Source organism: Crocodylus porosus, unplaced genomic scaffold (genome assembly GCF_001723895.1).
Source record: "Crocodylus porosus isolate Cpor-Errol unplaced genomic scaffold, CroPor_comp1, whole genome shotgun sequence".
In the NCBI taxonomy this organism is placed as follows: Eukaryota; Metazoa; Chordata; order Crocodylia; family Crocodylidae; genus Crocodylus; species Crocodylus porosus.
In genome coordinates, this window is record NW_017728947.1 from 89,475,088 (window position 1) to 89,495,438 (window position 20,351).

The 20,351-nt window shown below is 42.9% G+C and overlaps 1 protein-coding gene across 3 annotated transcripts in view; it reads left to right on the plus strand.

Annotated features, from left to right (window-relative positions):
- The first annotated feature begins 4,636 nt into the window (after positions 1-4,636).
- RIN3 (Ras and Rab interactor 3) overlaps positions 4,637-20,351 on the plus strand; it is a 112,611-nt gene continuing 96,896 nt past the window's right edge. For all 3 annotated transcript variants that reach the window (XM_019552437.1, XM_019552436.1, XM_019552438.1), the window contains exon 1: positions 4,637-4,942. In XM_019552437.1, the coding sequence (XP_019407982.1) occupies positions 4,896-4,942 (47 nt within the window). In that variant the 5' untranslated portion in view covers positions 4,637-4,895. The remainder of the gene's footprint in view (positions 4,943-20,351) is intronic.

Consider the following 20,351-nt stretch of genomic DNA (forward strand, 5'->3'; position numbering starts at 1 on the left):
AATTTAATTTATGTGCTGTTCTCTGGGAACGTGTGTACAGCATAAATCAAGGGAAACCTGTACACCAGAATAAAACAGTAGTGGACAGATGATGTAAATCCCTAAATTTAGCTAACTTCACTCCACCTTGTGGAGAACAGCCCCTGAAGGATCAAGATGAAACTTCACCTGAGTAAGCTACCCCAGTTTAGGTTTCATCTGCCCACATCCATCCCAGAGTAGCTGTGTTCTAAAAGCCAACAGAGTTTTTCTGTAGCAGTGGAGCTCAATAATAGCTACCAAAAGTGCGGGGTGTCTTGGAATAGCTGTTTATCTGTCTCTTCCTAATCCTGGTGTAATGTACAGCAGTACGCAAAGCCAATGTAAATGACAGCAGGGCACATGTTTGCCTGTCCAGAACATACTTGTGAACTGTGGAGAGGGTGCAAGGTTAAGTGGAAAGGAAGAAGTTTCTTTTCTCTTGTGCAAAGTTTAAATCTTCCTTTAATGCAGTGGTTTTCAAACTTCCTGAAGTCACAAAACCCTTTAAAATCACTTCTTCTGCCATGGGACCCCTGGCCCTCTCCTGTGAAATAATTGGGAGTCAGGCTACCTGCCCTGGCAATCTTAGCGTGCCGACTCCTGGCCTACTCTGCCATTACGGCCAGTCTCTTGGCAGAACCCCAGGGTTCTATGGAACGCAATTTGAAAACCACATTAGAATTGAATGCATCTTAGGCTGAAAAAATGAGAACATCATTTTTTACAGTTTAAATTAAATTAATATCTGAATGGAGAAGAGGCCCAGTCTTCCAACCCAGCTGCAGCTTATAGGGATGGCCTAGGTGGACCCATTATATAATAAGTGCTAAAAAAAGCACTCCTCCATGGATTAGTGACAAAGTAGGCCACTCCAGTTCTATCAAATTCTTTGACATGTGTCAGGTGAATGATGCACTGGGGAGGTGCTGCCATCCTTGGGAGGTGCTTACCTGTATGTACATTGAACATGCCCACTTACAATGAAAGTGCTTATTGTGCTTGTGGTCTGTCCCCATAAGCCATTCTTTAAACTTTCCTAACATGGCTGCATTAACATCACTCAAAAGTGCTGAACTGGAGTGGATGAGCTGGAACATGCAGCACATTTTAGGCTAGAAATGAGCTTGAAGAAGCAACAGATCTCAAGATCCCAAGCCCTCAGGGTAACTGGTTCCAATCCCAAACTTTGAGTGATTTGGATCCTCCTCTCCTGCACAGGAAAACCTGGCTTTTGCAATACCTGGATGCCACTTAGTCTCTTAGCTCTTGTATAATCTTTTCACTTCCCAGACTCACTGCCAACATACAGTGTCTGATTCCTTCCTTTTTTTTCAGCCTTCTTTATTATGACTGGTTAAAAGATACAGACATTCTTTGCTGCAGGAAAAGAGGGTGCTTTTATCTTCCCTAAGTAAATATTTATATGAGAAATATGATTCTTTTTTATGACATCTTTGGTGCTCTTTTATCCAAGGGCAAATTGTAGACTGTCCACTTAAAGACCTCTGCTCCCTAGTGGTCAGGGCACAGGACTGGGGCAAGGGAATCCTCAGCTTTAGTGCCTGCTGCCAGGGTTATTTCTGGTTTTAATCAATGTCTGTATAATGTGAACTCTAGAAATCTCCTTGGCAACAGGAAAAGGAACCCAAGACTGTTCTCTCCTGGCCAAAAGGTCTACTGTTTGATAACCATTAGCTTGCCCTCCTGGTCCCATTCTTCTAGCATTCGTGGCTGCTCAGGAGCCTTGCTTCTGTAGGAAAGGTGAAGGGTCTCCTCACCCAGAATGTGACCTAGTGGCAAGGCACTCTCCTGTGCTGTAGAAGATGTGGGCTGTATCCTTAGGCTGTGGGAGGAATTAAATCCCTACTTCTGGGAGCACTGCTCTAACCAGTAGGTTGCTATATAAAATGTAGGTACTAACACCACTACCTCTATTACCCATGTGTTTGAGTGAAACTGTTTGTGGTTGCTGCACTTTGCCCTGAGCTGAATCCTGTCCGTATATATGGCGTTTGCTCTGAGGCTGAGCCCAGCTAATGGATCGAGTCTCTCCAGGAACCTGGATGGAATGTAGTCGCCCTCTCTCCCCCGCTTGGGATCACCACAGAATTTAGGTGCAAATCAGAGTTAGCTACTTCGGTGGGACATGTGCATGCATAGAGATCTATGCTATCCAGAACATAAACACCAAACGAATTCCAGCTCCTAGCAGGTGTGGGGTCATTCTGGATCACATTTGGAGTCATTCTGTGTTGCATCTGGGGGCTTTACCCCATAAATTTCCCTAAGTCCTACTTAGGCATAAAGTTACCAGTTTAGATTTTGCCAACAATCATTACCAAAAGGGGATAAAACATTTTTACTTACTAAAAACCATATCTCTTTTTCAATTACAAAGGGCCCCTGACCTTTAATGCACAAATGGGTCCATTTCAATGCCCCTGAAATAGACACACTAGCAGGTATCAAGCTTGTTTTGTAATATTCCTATATTTTACAGTTTTTCAAACAGCTCTAGTCCAAATGTACCTGTCACTTGATGTAATCCAGTATTTTCCGTGATCAAAAATATTTGTTCATAAGTGCATCTGCAAACCTGCACATCATTTCCAAGGGTGACAAACTGTGTAGAAGGAATGGAAATATATAACCTTTTATTTTTTTAGGCAAGAGTTGAGTGAGGGAATGTGGGAGTCCCTTTGGCACAGCCTGATGATCCTAATACTCCCCCCAGCTTAAAAAAATGATTGTAGAATGGAACCTGAAACCTGACTCCCAGCAATGCGAGGCTGAATTCTCCTTGAGCCTCATTCTCCTTGAATGCGGACAGGTGAAACCCAGTGGTTTATGTCTGTGAGTTTGTTTGCATGCTTTATCCAATATGAAACTCAAATTGCACCAGCTTGGAGAAGAAAACCATTTAAACCCAAGGAGGCGGTGGCCTGCTCCAACCTTCAAAGTCAAGGAAAGGATTCAAAGAAAAATTACAAGAATGATTTGAAGTCTGGCAAACTTGCCTTGCTATGAAAAGAAACTCAATCTATATAGTCCAGTAGAGCCCAGATCATTCATCTCCAGATGGTTCACAACCCATTTTATTTACACCAGATTAGCAAATAAAGAACAAGCTGTGCAGTTGTGTACCACAGTTGCATATAACCCCCAGCTGCTTCATGATTCATCTTTGCAAGGACTGTATAACCTATTCCTGCTAACTATCCAGGTTCTACTCTAATCAAAGCAGAGGATGAGATTGTACCCAATCACAGCCTGCAGGTCCCTGCAAAGGGAAGATTTCAGATAACAGGCAGCTCTTTCCTTTAGCAGGAAAAAAACCATAAACAGTTCCACTGATTGGAAAATAAAGTCAGACGAGACCAGACTAGACATAAGGCACACATTTTTAACAGATTTGATAATTAACTGCTAGAACAACATACCTATATCTGGATTTTCCATCACTTGTGGTCTTTACATCAAGACTGGCTGCCTTTTGGAAAGACATGCTTTAGCTCAGAGGGAATCTATGGGCTTGGTGCAGAAATTTTGAATGAGTTATATCCTTTGCAATATTGAAAGTCAGACGAGACTACGCTAATGGTTGCTTCTGGCCATGACATCTGTGAAACAAGTGAAGCCTGATCCTGCTGTCTTGGCAGTCAGTGTCAGAATTCCTATGGATTCAAGTATTTTAAAGTGTTTTATTTTGGAAGATAAATAGTTGCTTTCATGCTGATGCATCAGTCTGACTGTTATTCCCACCTGCTGCTGGGGCACGTCCAGCCTGGCTTGCCTGCTTGTCAACAGCCCAGAGAGCTGGGTATGCTCATCCTATAGATGAGAAAAAGAAAAATTAGTCTTGCTTATATCTCATGCTGCTATTCCTGTTACTGTCCTGTCCAGCACAGCTCATCTATCAGTTCTGTTATTTCCATTGTATATTTTCCTTAACTCCAGTATTTCCTGAATAATAAAACTTCCAAATAGGAATGCCATCCAGACCTGAATATGTGCCATATAGAAAATAGTACTGCTGCGTGCCCTATCTCAGATGCTGCACACAAACATTGCTATTGTAGCGGAGTTAATAAACTACTTTACAAGTAATTCCAGATTAGGATTTTATGGCATGGACTATACACAGTCCATAGTTTGCACTTCACAGAATAGCAGCCTTGTATTATTAACATTCCAGCATTATCTTTTCCATGAAGCGGCAGCCTTGCTGAAAAGTCGTACTTCTCCAGGGTGAGCCGTTTCCTTTCCTCAGGTTCTATGTAAATAGGAAAGGTTTCCAGGCTCCATCTGGTTCCAGTTATTCACTCAATACACATACACATGCTTCAGGAATTTGCAGACGGAGACTTACTGCCCTTGTAAAATCCTTTACAAAGTTCACTGTGCTCTGCTGTCCCCGATATACCTGCAGGTCTGTAAAACTACTTCCCCCAAACTTTCTAAGGATTCAAAGACATGCCGGGAGCCAAGAGTCCCAGTCCCTTCTAATAATCTGAGCCAAAGTTCACTACTAAATATGGCTTTATAAAAAATAAAAAACACACACTTTTGACCACCAAGGACTGCCTCTTCCTGAAATCCCCGGTTCATATAAATACAGGAAGTAGAAGAGAGAAGCTAAACCCAGATCTTCTTGGCAGTTTGCTCTTGTTTCACTGCTTGTTAGTCTGCTGTCCCCTTGCTACTACTCAGGTTGAAACTGATACTAAACATCTTGCCCTCCCCTTGGAATATCATTTTCCTAGGAATAAAACTAAGGATGTGGAAGCTTTGCCCTGGGATGGAAAGGGATTGCTGCCTTTACACAGGAGCTCTAAAGCCATTCTGAAACAGCGAGTGCCCCAAAGTGTGTTGCAATGATGAAAACATCGGCAGGCGACGAGGGAGTCAGGGAAGATTCAGGGTAAGTCTTGACTGCAAGTTTTAAATAAGAATATTGCTTCTCTATTTGCTTGTTTAAAAAGGGTCTGTGTGCTGCAGTTTGTGGAGTTATCAGCTGCATAGTTGTTCTGAGTAAAAGTGATCATGTCACTTACAGTACTTCCTTAACTAATGCAAACCTCTTGAAAACAGGCTATAAGTGACTTTATTTAGCATGAAAATGTAGATATTTGGTGCGTGTGTAGCGGGGAGAAGAGGGTGAGCAAAATCCAAGTTGTAGCTGAAAAAGTGAAGTTTGTAATAAGGAAGCCCTGTGCAAAGAAGGCAAATCTTTTCCAGGAGGTTTGGTTTGATTCCACTGAAATGCTGAACAGCAAAGAAGGGGTTGATCCTAAAAGGTCCTAGCACTCTGGCTCCTATCCAGTGACAGTTTGGTCATGATTATGTGTAGGAATATGCTTACCTGCTTTACTGGTCATGGCTGGCACTCTGCACCTTGCAGAGCTGAGCCCCAGGGAGAGGGAGCAGGAGAGGAAATGGCTTGTCAAGTCTGGAGAAAGCCCACTCTGCTCTCAGCAGCTTTGGGGTCTGGTTGGATGCCAGCCAAACTTCAGCTGTATCAAAACGTTTGCCCTGAAGCTGAGCATTCCTGTTTCCTGTCAAGAACAATCAGAGGAAAATGACATAAGTGTTGAAACCTTTGGTTACCCAGCTGGAAAAGCAAGCAGCCCAGGTACGAGGGGTGCCCCTTATCCAGCTGACATAGTAGTTCCCATCAGTAAGCTTCCCAGACGTGTCAGGTACAAGGAGGGTAGAAGAGTCTGTGGAGATAGACAGACATGGAAGGGGCAAATACGTTTACATGAATAACCTGACTGCTCCTTGTTTTGTCGGGTTACACAAGACAGACACCAAGGGGCAAAATTGCTGTAGACAGGGATGGCCAGAATGAAACAGTGCGTGGCTACATGCAGGGAGTGGTAGTTGGGAGCGTCTGCTCTTGACATATCATATAGCCCCTGGGTTGGTACTGGTCCAAGTTGCAGTTACTCAGTACAACGCAAACAAGAAGGGGTAAGGCTTACCTCATAATATAAAGCCAATTGGATAGTCCAATTACACAGCCGTGCTCTGAAGAGTGGGATGGTTAACTTATTATATGATATTTTAATGGAAGAAGTCTGTACTTGGTAGACAGGTAAGGCGCCAAAATATTGGGAAACAAGACGAATGGTATTGTTTATCTCTTTCTCAGTTCAGCTGAGAGGATCCACATGCTCGCAGAGGGGGAAGACAGGCTTTTAGTTTAGACTTGCAGAAGAAGTAAACGAATCAGGGAACTTTCACTTGGACTGGAATGAAACTGGTTTCAGGAATACTGCTAAATGCATCCACATGTGCATTCTTAATGATATCTAGCCAGTACAAAAATATAGTGGGACATACTTGATTTAACTCACTAAAAGGCTCAATTTTTAATATATAAATGCCCCATTCATGTAGTTTCTATGTTTGGAAATTCCTAGCATAGCTATTGCTTCTTATTTTTCACTCCAGCCAAAAATCTGCAATGCACTATTTGGCCTCTGAGACGCTACAGAATTGGGAACTTGTCTACACAATGCTCAACTGATTTCCTGTTACGCCCGTATGAAGTTAAGCAATGATTTCACAAAATGCTTAATAGGAACTATCACTCTGTTTTTACAAACAGTTTTAAGGCAGCAGAAGAAACATTTCTGATGGAGGATAAGAAAGCTGAGTTTTAAAATTCTGTACATAAAAATGTGCATGCAATTGACCTAACAGATGTCATGCTTACATCTACCAATGCAGTGCATAAGGTCTTGGGTGATATGGAGTAAGCCAATCTTAGGCACAACTGTGACAGAAGAAACGCATGCAAATTCCAGAATACATAAAAGGGGACTTCAAACTTAAGAAACATCAATTCCCAGAAGTGATACTGGAATCAGCCTTTTCTAAAGTAAATCTGTCAAGATAGACATTTTTTCTAAGCTACACCTTAGAAATGTGAGAGAGACAACGAAGAGATTACAGGGCCAGAGATAAATAGCTCCTTATTGAGGAGTGTGGGGAGAGGGGTAACGAAAAGCTGGAAACAAGTCAACTTAATCAAAGCCTTTAAGAAAGGGATGGGGATCAAACCAGAACGTTATAAGCCAGTAAGTTTAACTTAGTTAGGTAAGCTCCTAGGCACATTAATAAGGGACGAGATCACAAAACATCTGGAGAAATGGGAGCTGATCAAAACTAGTGAGCATAGTTTCATAAAAAGGTGCATACCTTGACTCCAACATCTGGCAAGTTTATGGAGGAGATAATGAACACAGCAAACAGCAGCTAGGATGGAAATGCAATCTGAAATCCATGCATATTAAACGGTCACTTAGGAAAATTGATTAAGTTTTCTACATCAAATTAATTGAGGGTCTCAGTTGATTTCTTAGTGTCATGAATTACTGGCATAAAAAACACCATCAGAAGGGGTCATAACTTCTTGTCTTTACTTCTAATGCCTTAAAAAACAGAACAGGAACTGAAAGGCTCTGGAAAGCAAGCTACTTTAATAGATGCATTGATTTTAAGTTCAGAAGTGAATGTTATGAAAGTCTAGTCTGATCTGCACATGACAGGCTAAAGAATCTACCCAGTGAGCTCTTGCATCAAGACTACAATACTTGTTTGTACAATAGCTTTTAGAGAAATGCTTTGTTGGTCTCGGGGATTCTCTCATCAGGTCAGGTTTAGGTGCATTGTCAGGAAGGTGTGGAAAAGCTTATCCTGTTTCTGTCTAGTTAAACCCTGTTGTGGGGTTTAACAAAGGTCTCTAATCTTCAGGGTAATAGGTTGAGTAGTTCCTCCAAGATTGAATTCAGTTTAAAAATAAAAGACTTCTATATTTAAAAATGCTCAGCATTGCATGCACAGTTAGCAAATCTGTGGGTGACAGCCTTGTGGGTATAACTGTAGACACTGTGGAGGACAGGATTACAATTCAGAATGACATTCATAAACTGGGCAAATGGTCTGAAATTAATTGGATGAAATTCATTAAGGACAGGTGGACCATAAGCTGAATGAGTCAACAGTGTGTTCTTTTTACAAAAAACAATAAATAAATCCAGCACCATACTGGGATGTATTAACAAGGGTGTCACCAGCAACTTAAGGGAAATGATTCTTCTGTTCTACTCAGCGCTGGGAAAGCCTCATGTGGAATACTGTATCCAGTTTTGCGATTTCCCAAAAAAGATGCAAATTGGAAAAAGTCTAGTTGACAGTGACAAAAATTATTAGAAGCCTGGGAAACATGACTTTCAAGAAAAGGAAGACTGGGATTTATTTAGTCTGGAGAAAAGGCTGGGAGTGGATTTGATATGTCTTAAAATACGTAAAAGGGGTTATAAAGAGGATGGTGATAGTCTCTGTGGCTTCAGGGGCAGGACAAAGTATAATGGTCTCAAATTGCAACATGGGATCTGCATGGTAAATATTAGGAAGAACTTTCTCACTAAAGGTGTAGTTAAGCACTGGGACAAGTTATCCAGAAAGGTCACAGAAACTCCATCCTTGGAAGTCTATATGAGCAGCTTAGACAAACACTGGGATGAAATGAGGCAGAAGGCAGACTAAAATGGCTAACTACCTTTCTCTAGTCTTCGGTGAAATGGTTTAGATAAGGATGATCCTGTCTTGAGCATGAGGCTGGACTAGACCTACTGAGGTCACTTCTAGGCCTATTTTTCTATGAGTCTAGCAACTCTCAACTCAAAAAGAACCTTATCCAGAGCTCACTGACATCAGGGGAAAGTGTCCAACTGAGTTAAAGAGAGTATGGTCCAGAGTCAGAGTCACTCAGTAAGCTAATATGGTATTCAAATAGCCAACTACATTCATGAAATGAATGGCCTTCGAACAACAAAGGAAGCGGTCAGCTGGCCAAAGACTCATTGAAAGGAAGCCATGTGATGCTATTTCTGCAGCAGCAATTCTGAAGCTGCTTCTGATAACTTCTCTTTGCTCCTAGTTTACACTCCACCTCCACTCCTTTAAGGGCCCATTTTCTTCTCATATAAAGTTAAACACAAGCTATTGTTATCTAGCATTTAACTTAGAATATGCCTGCTTCTTTCCCAGATCAGAAGAAGGGCATTTTGTGCCTAAAAGCTTGTCTAACATCTCTCCAATTTTACACTCGGTCCAATAAAAGATTGGACCCTCCAGCCCTATGGTACAAGCAGGAAATATTTGGAAATCTTTGGCAGTTGGGAGATGTATTAAACCAGCGTTTGGGCACAAAATGCCCTTCCTTAGGGCTGAAAAGGCTTTGCCTGTATTTGCTTTTAAGTGGAACAATTAAATTTGTGTAGCCATGTTATGTATAGGTCACTTAAGAAGGGAAGTGGACAGTAAACCTATGAAACAAAGAAAAGTAAACAGAAGTAGTTACTGAGCAGCTAAAGAGCAATTGAGATAAAGAAGTCCAATTAGGTAAAAAGAGTAAGGTAATTCAAGATGCTAGAGGCCATTTTAACCTTTGGAGCATATTATTACCTGCTCCGGGGGCAGGTGAATTGTAATGAGCTATATAACCATTGTCTATGTTCAGTCCGTGTTTTTTAGTATTCAGTAAAGCTATACGTTTTTGTTCCCGGGCCTGCCTGCACAGGTTTCCTTTGGGGACAAGGACTGTGAGGTCTGAGATGAAGTGACTGTTTGCTGAAAGGTGATCTCCCACTCATGATTGAGTGTTTTTGTCCTTTATTATTTTGCCATAAAAATCCATTCTGTAGTGCTGTGGCTGTTTAGTAAGTCACAGTGAAATCAAGTGAAAAGCAAATGGTACCTCAGCTAAAGCTTTCTACTCTGATTGTAAACAACTTTTAGGTAAGAATATACGGCTACATAATATGCATGTTCATAGATAAGACCAGCTTTACAAGGCCACCATAAAAGGATAGAAACGACATAGTATGCAAGCAAATTGATACTGACTTCAGAGAAGCAGTGTCTTGTCAAATTCAGTTTTTAAAAAAAGACCCTTTCTGCAGCTGCCTCACCACAACTTGTGATCTTATCAGCTGTCAGAAGCTCAGAGGGATGGTCCCTCATCAGCACGCAGGTGGATGTTGTGGGAAATTATGTTGGTAGTCTAAGTTTGTGTTTGTGGAGAAAACACAAAACTAAGCTGGTAATGGTCATCGTGCTATCACTGAGGATACCAAACTGTTGTTCACAGGACCGGGGCATTAATAGTGGCACCTGAGTATAATTCTAGCTCAACCAATTTAATTCTGTTTATCTACATTTCCATGGTAGTTTTAACTAAGCGTAGTATTTTTCACTTCCTGTCCTAAATAGTTGTGTTCAGTTTAACAGCTTCCATGTTCTACCTCAAAGGTCAGGCAGTGGGTGAAATTATCTGTGCATATCTGAATGTATATATTTGACTGAATCTAATGTGCCAGTGTACATATTGAATCACACTGTGCTGGTGGGTCTCAGAGGTTTGTTTTATCAGCATAAGCTTGGGCTGGCTGCACTACTCATAAATGCACATTAAAGTCCCTACATTGTTGTGTATTCAGAACTAATACCAGTCATGCATATTAGAGATCTATTTTATATAGTTTCTTCAAATTATTTAAAGACTTTTTTGAATCTACTTGCTGGTAAATATAAGTGACTTAGTTACCCAAGACCCATAAATTTACACTAGCCCTACAGACCTTTGAAGGAGATGTCAAGGAAATGCATGGACATGCACATATCCCAGCGTAATTTACATTAGCCTACTAATGTAAACATCCCTGGAATCAGGAATGGACAGACATGCAAATATCTCAGGGTACCTCAGCGGCCAGCTTTACTGCACCTCACCCCTAGGTGACGAGGGAGTAGTTAATAGCCTGTTTGTCTCATTAAACAGCTACTCTGAGATTGATAAAGACTGACAAACCTTAAACTGGTTTAACATGCATCAGCAAAGTTGTACCTCAATTCTTTCACCGGAAGTGAAGTTTTGAGCGAAGTTTTTCTGCTACTTTTCTGCAATGATGCAGTGCTGATAACATCAGTGAAAATGCGTTCTCTGCCCATGTCCAATAAGCTCCAAAAATCATCTGAAAAGCGTACATCAAAATGTCTGTTTTCTGGTCCGATATCTGAAAGCCTCCCACTGAAAACTGGTGTCCACTTTTCAATGCCTCAAAAGCTTAAACATTAGATAGCTAAAGAGTAAAGAGATAGCTAAAACTAAATATTATCCCTTTGGGGATAGAAGGAAATATTTCACTGAAAGTGTAATAAAAAAGAAAAGGAGACTATTGGGAAGGTTAAATTACCTGCATCCTGGGGCTGATGGATTCACTTGTGGAATGAAAGTACAGTATGTATAGGTATGTCAAAGCCCTGCAGTTTATCGCATTCCTACAACCTTTTGACACAGACCTGATCTCCATATGTGGGAAGAGTAGGAATTGTGTAGCACTTGGGGGACCTTTGAGAATAGACAGCACTGTGGAAATGTAAGACATTTGTTTGAGTCTTAGGGCTAGAAATGACCAAGGAAAAACATAGATTTTGTGGGTGTTCCTTGAAAGTCCTTAGAGAGATATGAATCTGTTCCATGCAATCACTGCCTAAGAGATGTTGGATGACTTGAGACATAGGTCAGAGATACTAACTGTACCATTTGTAAGGAAACTTTTAGAGCATTTTTAGTCAGCTACATTCAAATTCAGGCCGCATAAAAAAAGAATTTTGAAGAAACAGCACAGGTCCAGAGGACAAACTGGACACGGGAAGGCTCAGTCCATCGAAAAAATTCAGCCAAGAGCCAATGTGCTTGAAATTTTCAAGATGCCAGTGGAAGCAATGAAGACAAGGAAGTCTGTCTTTTGAGGAGTCATGGATATAACATGGGAAAAGATTGGAAAAGGCCAATATTTTCATGCAGAGGGAGTGAACTCCAAGACTGCCTGCTTGAGAGTTAGTAGGAGCTATTAAGTCATTCTTGAACAAACTGGATGAGAAGTAATGCAGGGGTCTAGGAGAAGTATGTGGATCCATGAACCTACTGCTTCTAATGTTAATACTGATGCCAATTCCATTTGAGATACTAGGCAAGTCATTTAGCACAACGTTTTCAAACTTGAGTGACTAATATTCAGTTCTCAGAGTGGAACCACAGTTAGGGTCAGTCTCTCCTGGACTGAGATCTTTGCGTACGGAGGAGCAGGGCCAAGAGTAACCAATCACCAGTTCTTGATTCTCAAGTGACAGCCAATCCACTCCCTCCTTATAGGAGCTGCTGTACCTAATCGCAGTTGGCGAGGGTCCTCAGAACTGACACTGCAGAATGCCATGTTTCCTTCATACACTTTACCCACTAGAGGTAGGAGGGTATATTTTCAAGGCTGATCGGTCCTGACTGAACACTCATTCATGGTGATGGATAAACACATTCTCAACTACTTTCCTGAATTGGAGCCATGTTCTAATGGATAGACACAGTCACTCGGCCAAAATCAATGCTGGCAGAGGTGAGGTGAGAATCAGGCCCAGTATCTCAGAGAGCACAGATCAACTTTACTCTAGTACTTTCCACTGTGAAGTATTTTTAAGTGACAAAATAGCAGTGCAAAGAGCTGTGGTCAAGCAGACTGCACTGTTCAAGCTGTGGAAACATAATCAAGCTTCACCAGCTATGGTAATTCTTGTAGCCACAAGAGCATTTCCTCCATTCTTTACCTTTACCTTTCTGAGTTACCGAAATAATTCCAAACAGCTCCAGGGACATGACACATGAACCAGGAGTCAGTGGGACTAAATTATTAAAAAGAAGTTAGGTTTCCTTAAAGACTGCTGCTTGTGAAGGTTCATGCTCAGAGTGCTTAGCTCTTCCTCAGTCAGTTCCAAAAATAGCATGAGGCAGACCTTTTCTTGCAAGTAAAGATGATTACTGGCACAGCAAAGGATTAGCAGATGTGAGTGCTGCATAGCTGGTTATGCTAGTCACATTTTCCTAAATAGGCTAGGTTCACACAGGCTGGAGAATACCAGGGAATGCAGCCCACATTAGATATATAGTGATGGGCCTTTTCTCCCCTTTGTCAGGGAGTTTATCTGTGTCAGACCAAAGGACCTTCCTTCACCAACTTAGTTCTGCATGGGCCACAATTACACTGATAGGACTGGGAGCCTCAACCTGCAGCTCCCATTGTGAGCCCAGTCCTGGGGGAGGGAGGGGATGGGAGAAGAGTAAGCACTAGAATATAGTCTGCCCTCCACTGGGGGTGGCTAGGACAAGGCAGTGACTTTAAGCAGGACTCATAAACCACAGCTTCCTCCACCTGTCCTGGCCTTTCCTGTCTCCACTCAGCCGCCTCTTCACTGCATGAATGGGGAAACTGTGAGCAAACTGTGTGCCACTGCAGACTTTACATTGCTGGAGTCCTGCAGCAGTGGAACCCAGAGCAATAACCCAACTTGCTGCGGGGACGCCAATAGACCTTCCAGAGGAATAGGCCTTCCTGTAAGAAGTGCAGGTTTATGACTCAACAACAGGATCTAACTACAAGAGATGGTAAAGAGAACAATAAAAACAACTTGAAAGTTTTACACAACATTTACATCACCCCCCAGCACTATAGAAAGACCACATGGTGCTCAGGGGATGTATTCATAATAATTGGAGATCTTGACTTTCTCTGATTAAAATCGTAAATGCTCCAATTTGAAGGGGAGGGACCCCACAAATTCTATGATTAAAAAACACCAAATCTGGTTTTTTTTCCACAATTAAAATGATACATCATCATTTTATGATGATCAGTTGAACACAATGTTTTATTGATATATTTACAATTTTAAGGCAGTTTCGAAGCCTATCAGTGCCTCAATCGTTACAATAAAATACATTCTAAATACCTATAAATGTTGGTGTTTATTTATCATAGAAAATTAGAGGTCCCCCTGCCCCTTCGCTCACCAGGACTCAGGTCCAGCTGTAGCAGTCCCCCCCACATCACTGCTTTGTGGTGCTAAGCAGCCCTGATAAGCTAATACTTTCCCCCGGCCCATGCTGGTGCCCCTCACTCCTGACCCGCAGCTAGGGCGGTCATCAAGGTACCTCAAGAACAGAGGATAGGTGCATTTAGTGCATGTCCACCACCGCAAATGTCACGTGCCGCCCGAGGCCGGGGAGGGCATGTCGAGTTCCCGCAGGTGGTGGGGGGTGGCGGTGGCGAGCTCCCACAGGCAGCAACAGTGGCAGCAGCGAGCTCCCCCAGGCAGCTATGGTGATGTCAGTGGCAGGCCAAGCAGGGTGCTTCCACAGGCAGCATGCGTGATGTCAGTGGCGGGAGGGGGGGGGCGCCAAGCCATGAAAAATAGAGGACATAAAGGCATCTGGTTTCATATCGATAGAGGACAGAGGACCAGAAAACTGGACTGTCCTCTATAAAACAGATGAATGGCCACCCTACTCATAGTTCCCTGGCCCTGTTTGTGCTCCTCACTCCTAACCTGCTGCCTCCCCTGCTCAGCCCCCTTGTATGTGAAAAAGGGGAGTGAGTGTGTGGTTAAGGTGGGGGGGGGGCCACAGGCAACATGGCAGAGGAGGGTGGGGGTCCAAAGTGACATGGGGGGGAGCATATGTCCCCTGAGATTTCTGTGCCCACAGGAGAGTGTGGGGTACAGCTAGGCCGGAACAGCTCCAGGCAGAAGCCACCTCTGTAGCCCAGCAGGTGGGACCCGGCACAAGAGGGAGTGCCATGCTGCCATGGTGAGGCATGGCAATGGCAGCACATGCAGTGGTGGCATGGAGTTGTGCCCCCCACTACTGGGCAGGGGGCACCTCAGCTTGGCAGCTATGGGAGCATGGCACTCCCTCTCCTGCTGGATGCCATGTAATGGGGTATGAAGGCAGCTCCTCCAGAGCTGGTCTGGCCCCACTGCAGCCCATGTCCCACAGTGGACACAGAGATCTCAGGGAGGCATGTGCCCCTTCCCCGCCCCCCACGCTGGCCTACCCGCCCCACGCCCATAGGCTCACCTGGAGGGAGCTGCAGGAGCTGCTCTCCAGTGCTGCCAGGCTGCCAAATGGATGGTGCATCCTGCCTGACCACTCCCAGCAGCCCCAGGCAGCCCCTTGCAGGCTGGAACTCTGCCAGCCTGCAAGGGGAACCCACAGTTTCCCACATTTTTCTCCATTAAAGGGAAAAATCCATGGTTTTCTCCTTTGAGAGAAAAATACTGTTAAAAAAGAGAAAAGTCGCATTTTCCCACAGCAAATGGAAAACCTGGATGTCTAGTAATAAATGTAATAAATATTTAAGAAGTGATTTGCACTTTTACTGCTAATGAGAGAATCTCCAAATGTTTTCCAAAAAGTAAGACTAACAACCAGCTGCAATATGCATATAGAGGGAAACTGAGGCACAAAGAGATATGGTACTTTGTTCATAGTTAGCATGTACCCCAAACCCCTAACTTCCATCTTAGTGTTTACCCCTCAGCTGGGACCAAAATATCTGAGCAAGTTTTGGGCAGAGCCAATAGAAGGCAGTTCTCTCAACACTTAATCCTTTCATCACAAGGCTATTATTCCTTCTTTGTCTGATGGCTCCCACTCTTCTCTGCTCCCCAGTGCTCATTCTAATACAGAAGGGGCTGCAGGCAAGCTGTCTGCACAGGCCCAGGGCTTTGGGGGCTCTTCGCTCTCTCACTCTGCAAACAGCTGAATTCACCTTCCAGGCGGGCTGCAAAATCTGCTTGTTTGCTAGGGTTTGCAGAAGAAACTTGAGGCTCTCCTTCAGATAGGCTTTAAAGTAGCTGTTGCTGCTTTGATTCATTCATTGCCTGAGCTAATTAGTTCTTTGAAGCTGCTGCAGTTGCAATTGTGAGGTTAATTGGTAGGTGTGGAGAACATGCCTCCTAAACCTCACAGGAGATAAATATAGAATTTAGGGACCACAAGTGACCTTTTCAAGCTACCCTCAGATCCAAAAATCAGGAAATGTTTTCCAGAGCCTGGTGAGCTTGACCTGCTGAGGCCTAAGCAGGACAATGGGTGGTTCTTTAAATCTCAGCCTTTATTTTACAGTCAATTGTTTCACAAAACAGGAGGCAATTGCTGTACCACAGCCATATGCAAACTGTGTTAAGTTTAGTGCTGCTTGGGAAACTTAACCAAGGAAACCAAGCACAGGCAAACACCAGAAGGCTGGCAGCCTCCCAAGCTTTCTGGCTACCTGCAACATTGTTCTGCAGTCTCTTAGCAGTCTTGCCATGCAGAATCAAGTTGTCTCTCACTTCTGGCTACATGACAGCCCAGGGCTTGGCCAGCCTTCCATTATTGCTGCCAAAAAATGTTTCTTCTATTTTTGAGCCCTCTCCAAGGAATCTGTCACTCACGATGCACAAGAGAAAACAGAAACTGCACAAGACACTGAGCTCTTCATGCTTACTCAGCACTTAAAAAATAACTTGGATTTTAGCCACTTTTCTTCTTGTCCAGAGAGTGAATATATGTATTAGAGGATGACTGTAATTTGAACTGCCCTGGAAGTGGGCTTCAGTTTGCTCCCAATCCCTCACCAGTGGGATACATTATGAAGTTTGTTAGCATAGAAAAAAATCTAGCCCATACTGATGTACACACTCCCCTTCCTCCACATTTAGTGGAGACCGTGAAGGGATTCCCAAAGCACCTACCCTCTCTTGCTTTTCTGCTTACCTCCAGCTATATGCTAACCAATCCTTGCACATGTGAAACCACCAGCATCATGAATGTTAATTATATTTGGTCAGCTCTCTGAAATTTTAAGGAGATTGACTAATGTTTGTTTAGTGCTTTGGCAATGAACAAGTGCTGGGTATTTTTATTATTACAGACTGTTTCCAAAAGTCTTAAAGATTCTCCAGATTAACCCAGTTTTAGTTCCACATCTAAGAAACTAAGAATGGTCTTCCAGTAAAACCTACATGGCTAACAGCGAATCAGATGTGACATGGGTCCCTCAATCTGGCTCTTGGGCCTTGTCTAAATGGCGAGGGTGGAGTCCAGTAAATTGGAGAGAAAATCCATAATGCACAACAGGGCTATGTGAAATTTCACTGGCCAATTCACTTCGACACTGTTTTGACTCATTTCGAGGTCAAAACAGCAAAATCAGAGTGAAAGAAAGGGCATCGAAATAGCCTTAAAACAAAATGAGGTTAGTCAAAACATGTTGAAACATTTTGACCACAGCGCTGGGGATGGGAAGTCAGTCAGCTGGGCTGGCTTCCCATCGCCAGCACCGGATCGCGCAAAGGGTGGGAGTTAGCCCAACTCCTCATCCCCTGCGCTAGATCATGTCGAACAATCTAGCGTGGCCGATCTAGTGTGGGGAATGAGAAGTCAGCTTGAGAAGTCAGCCCAGCTGGGCTGAGTTTCCCCAGCCCGATCATGGGGCTGGGGTTGGCAACTCACCCCAGCTGGACTGAGTTCCTTTCCCCAGCCCAATGGTTGGGTGAAATGTCAAAACAGCTTCACTGTTTCAATGAAGCAAAACAGTGATGCTGTTTCAACTCAAAATTAAATTTGGTACAAAAAACTGTTTCGTCCAGACCTTGAAATTGAAGTTGGAACAGAACAGTGACATTTCACACAACCCTAATGCACAATCTCCCCTGCACTGACTTCCTGGATATATCATTGTGCAAGGTAGCATATGGGATTATGCATTGTGCTGAAAATGTATATCCTCGCTTGCTGGGTCATCTTCCCTGCTTACATAGAAAATAATCATAGCTGCAAGGAAGTCTGTTGTACAGGAAGAACTAAAATTATGAAATGGCCATTTGGTTCAGGGGTAGAAGAATCATGTTAAACGAGGACACATTAAGCATGTTTAACTAGGTCATGCTCAGCTACACCAGGTGATTTCCTGTTTGCCTGCACTCTTCCAGTAAATTTTACTCTCACTTCCACCATTCTCATGCTGGAGTAACTCCACTGACGTCAGCTAAGCAGAAGGTAGAGTTTTCATAGATTTCATAGACGTTAGGGCTGGAAGGGACCTGGGGGGATCATCAAGTCCAGCCCCCTGCCCAAAGGGCAGGAAGTCAGCGGGGGTCATAGGATCCCAGCAAGATAAGCATCCAAGCTGACACCCCTAATTAAGTGTTAGCAGCTACTCGGTGCAAGCACAGAGAGTAGGCCATTTATTGTCTGGAGACTGATAGCCTGATTGTCAGTTACAGCAGAACTCCATTATGCCTGTGAGATAGGATGAAGGGGACTTCAAGTAAGAGTAAGTCCAACATGGCTCCATCAAAGCCCATTCACACAGTCAGAGAAGGAGAAAGGCATCTATCTGATTTTATAGCAGAAGGCAACACTGTACCAAGATACCGAAATTAGCTTTGGTGGAGCACCACACGAACGCAGCTATGCTGCTTCTGGGTGCAAGCTAGCTTGTGTACTTCTGCTCAGCACTATATAGACAGACCAGATGGTTCTTTTCCCATAGAGCCAAGGAAACTAAAGCAGAAGGTCTTCCTTTGCTGAGGTTTTTGCAGGTATATACACAGGGTTCCCTTCCAAGTTCTTTATGCGCAGGTTTGCTTAGCTTGGCTTATGTACCACAGCATCAAGAAAAAATGTGTGTAGAGAGACAAATATGTGTTTTAAATAATAGGAACTGGAGGTATGGGTTATACAACTTCCTCATGCCATAGAGCCAGTCCAATATGAAGGGCCAGGAGTACCACTAGCAGGGCAGAAGATGCATCAATTTTCTCAGTACCTTTTAAAGCACATTGAGCAGTTTTAAGTGGCAATCACAGCCTCTCTGACTGAAGTATGAGTGCTATTGACAAAGATTTCACTTCTAGCTGCAGTCAACAGAACCAGGTATATTAAATATCCTATAACAATCATTTAAAGAGACTCTGTCAGGTCAAAAGGCAAATATTTGATGTTTCCTGGGTTACTAATAATACCATTGATTATTAAGGCAGATGACTTTTAAGACAATCTAACTTCTCACCGTCTGTGCTATGTGGGTTTTCTTGTATTTGTCTCTGTTTGAATAATGAACATAGGTCAGTTACTGGAGGCTGTGGCAATTTGAACTGGAAAATGGAGGGAGAGATTTTTTTTTCATATGAAAATATCATGTTGGCCTGCCTCTCCATTTTTTCACAAGATTTATCTAAAAGGAAAAAAATAAAATATTTATCTCCATTTATTTCCTGGCAAAATTTGACCTGAAGGAAAATGACTAACTCGCATTCAAAAATATATTTTTCTAACATTTAGGGGTGAATTTAGTGAAAGCTTAAAGTGAGAGGCTAATGGCACTGCTTGCAACAAGGTATATAATGGGTAGGAACTGAGCAGTCTTCTTCTGGCACTAAGGGACTGTGAATGCAATTATTAATCTTGGCTTGGAACTGGAATGGCCATGTTATGGTGTGGACAAACCTCAGCAGATGGATTAAGACAAACCTATCAAACTTGTTTCTTTCTGTGATGGATGCACTCTGGAGTGGAACATAGGCCTCCAGGGGAAGGAGGCCAGTGCCCTTTCTGTTAAGATGTAATATTTAAAGGCTTCAAGCCAGAGATGTATTTACAGTCCATAAGTCTTAAAATATATAAAGCTATATTTTTACAAAATATTTTTATAAAGCATCAGTGTGAAAACTTTTTTGTACAAGATGTTATATAAAAACCAAAAAATGATAACCCTAATAGCTTCTCCTCTCTAAACCCCAAATGCTTCTAGAGGAGTGTTAAAATTCCATGATTTTAATTTTGTTTAAAGAATCTAAAACTTATTAATGCATTTTCCACTCAGTGATCTGGTGGGTATATTGCAGGTCTTCTGTGATGATGGAAGGTAGGGAAGAGATGGCATGGAAGGGAGTTTAATAGCTGGCAGTCAGAAGAGCTCTTGGTGGACCTTAGCTATTGTCAGCCTCAGAGGCAGGTTCTGACAGCCTGAACTCCACTGTGCTGCAGAATATTTCATGAGTGTCCCCACTGAAGTCAATGGACTTGTTAGTGCTATTAGTTGATTCAGCTCAGTGGAAGTCAGGCTGTCAGAACCTGCCCTTTACACATGGGTAACCTGATTCTCAGGCAAGTATTAAACCTGATTCTCAGGCAACTTTTGTACTGCTTCGCCTAAACTGCAAATGATACCCAAGCTAGCTCATCTCAAGCCAGCAGAATCATGCTCATACCACTCTGTATCCATTACTGTGGCTGCCATGCTGATATCACCTCCTATCCTGTTACCCATGTGTAGGGTAGTCCCAAGGCTAGGGACAGACATTAAACATAAACCGGTTTAAGTGATCAGAAACTGGTTTAAACCTGAAACAGAACAGATGTTCAGGGCACATAAACC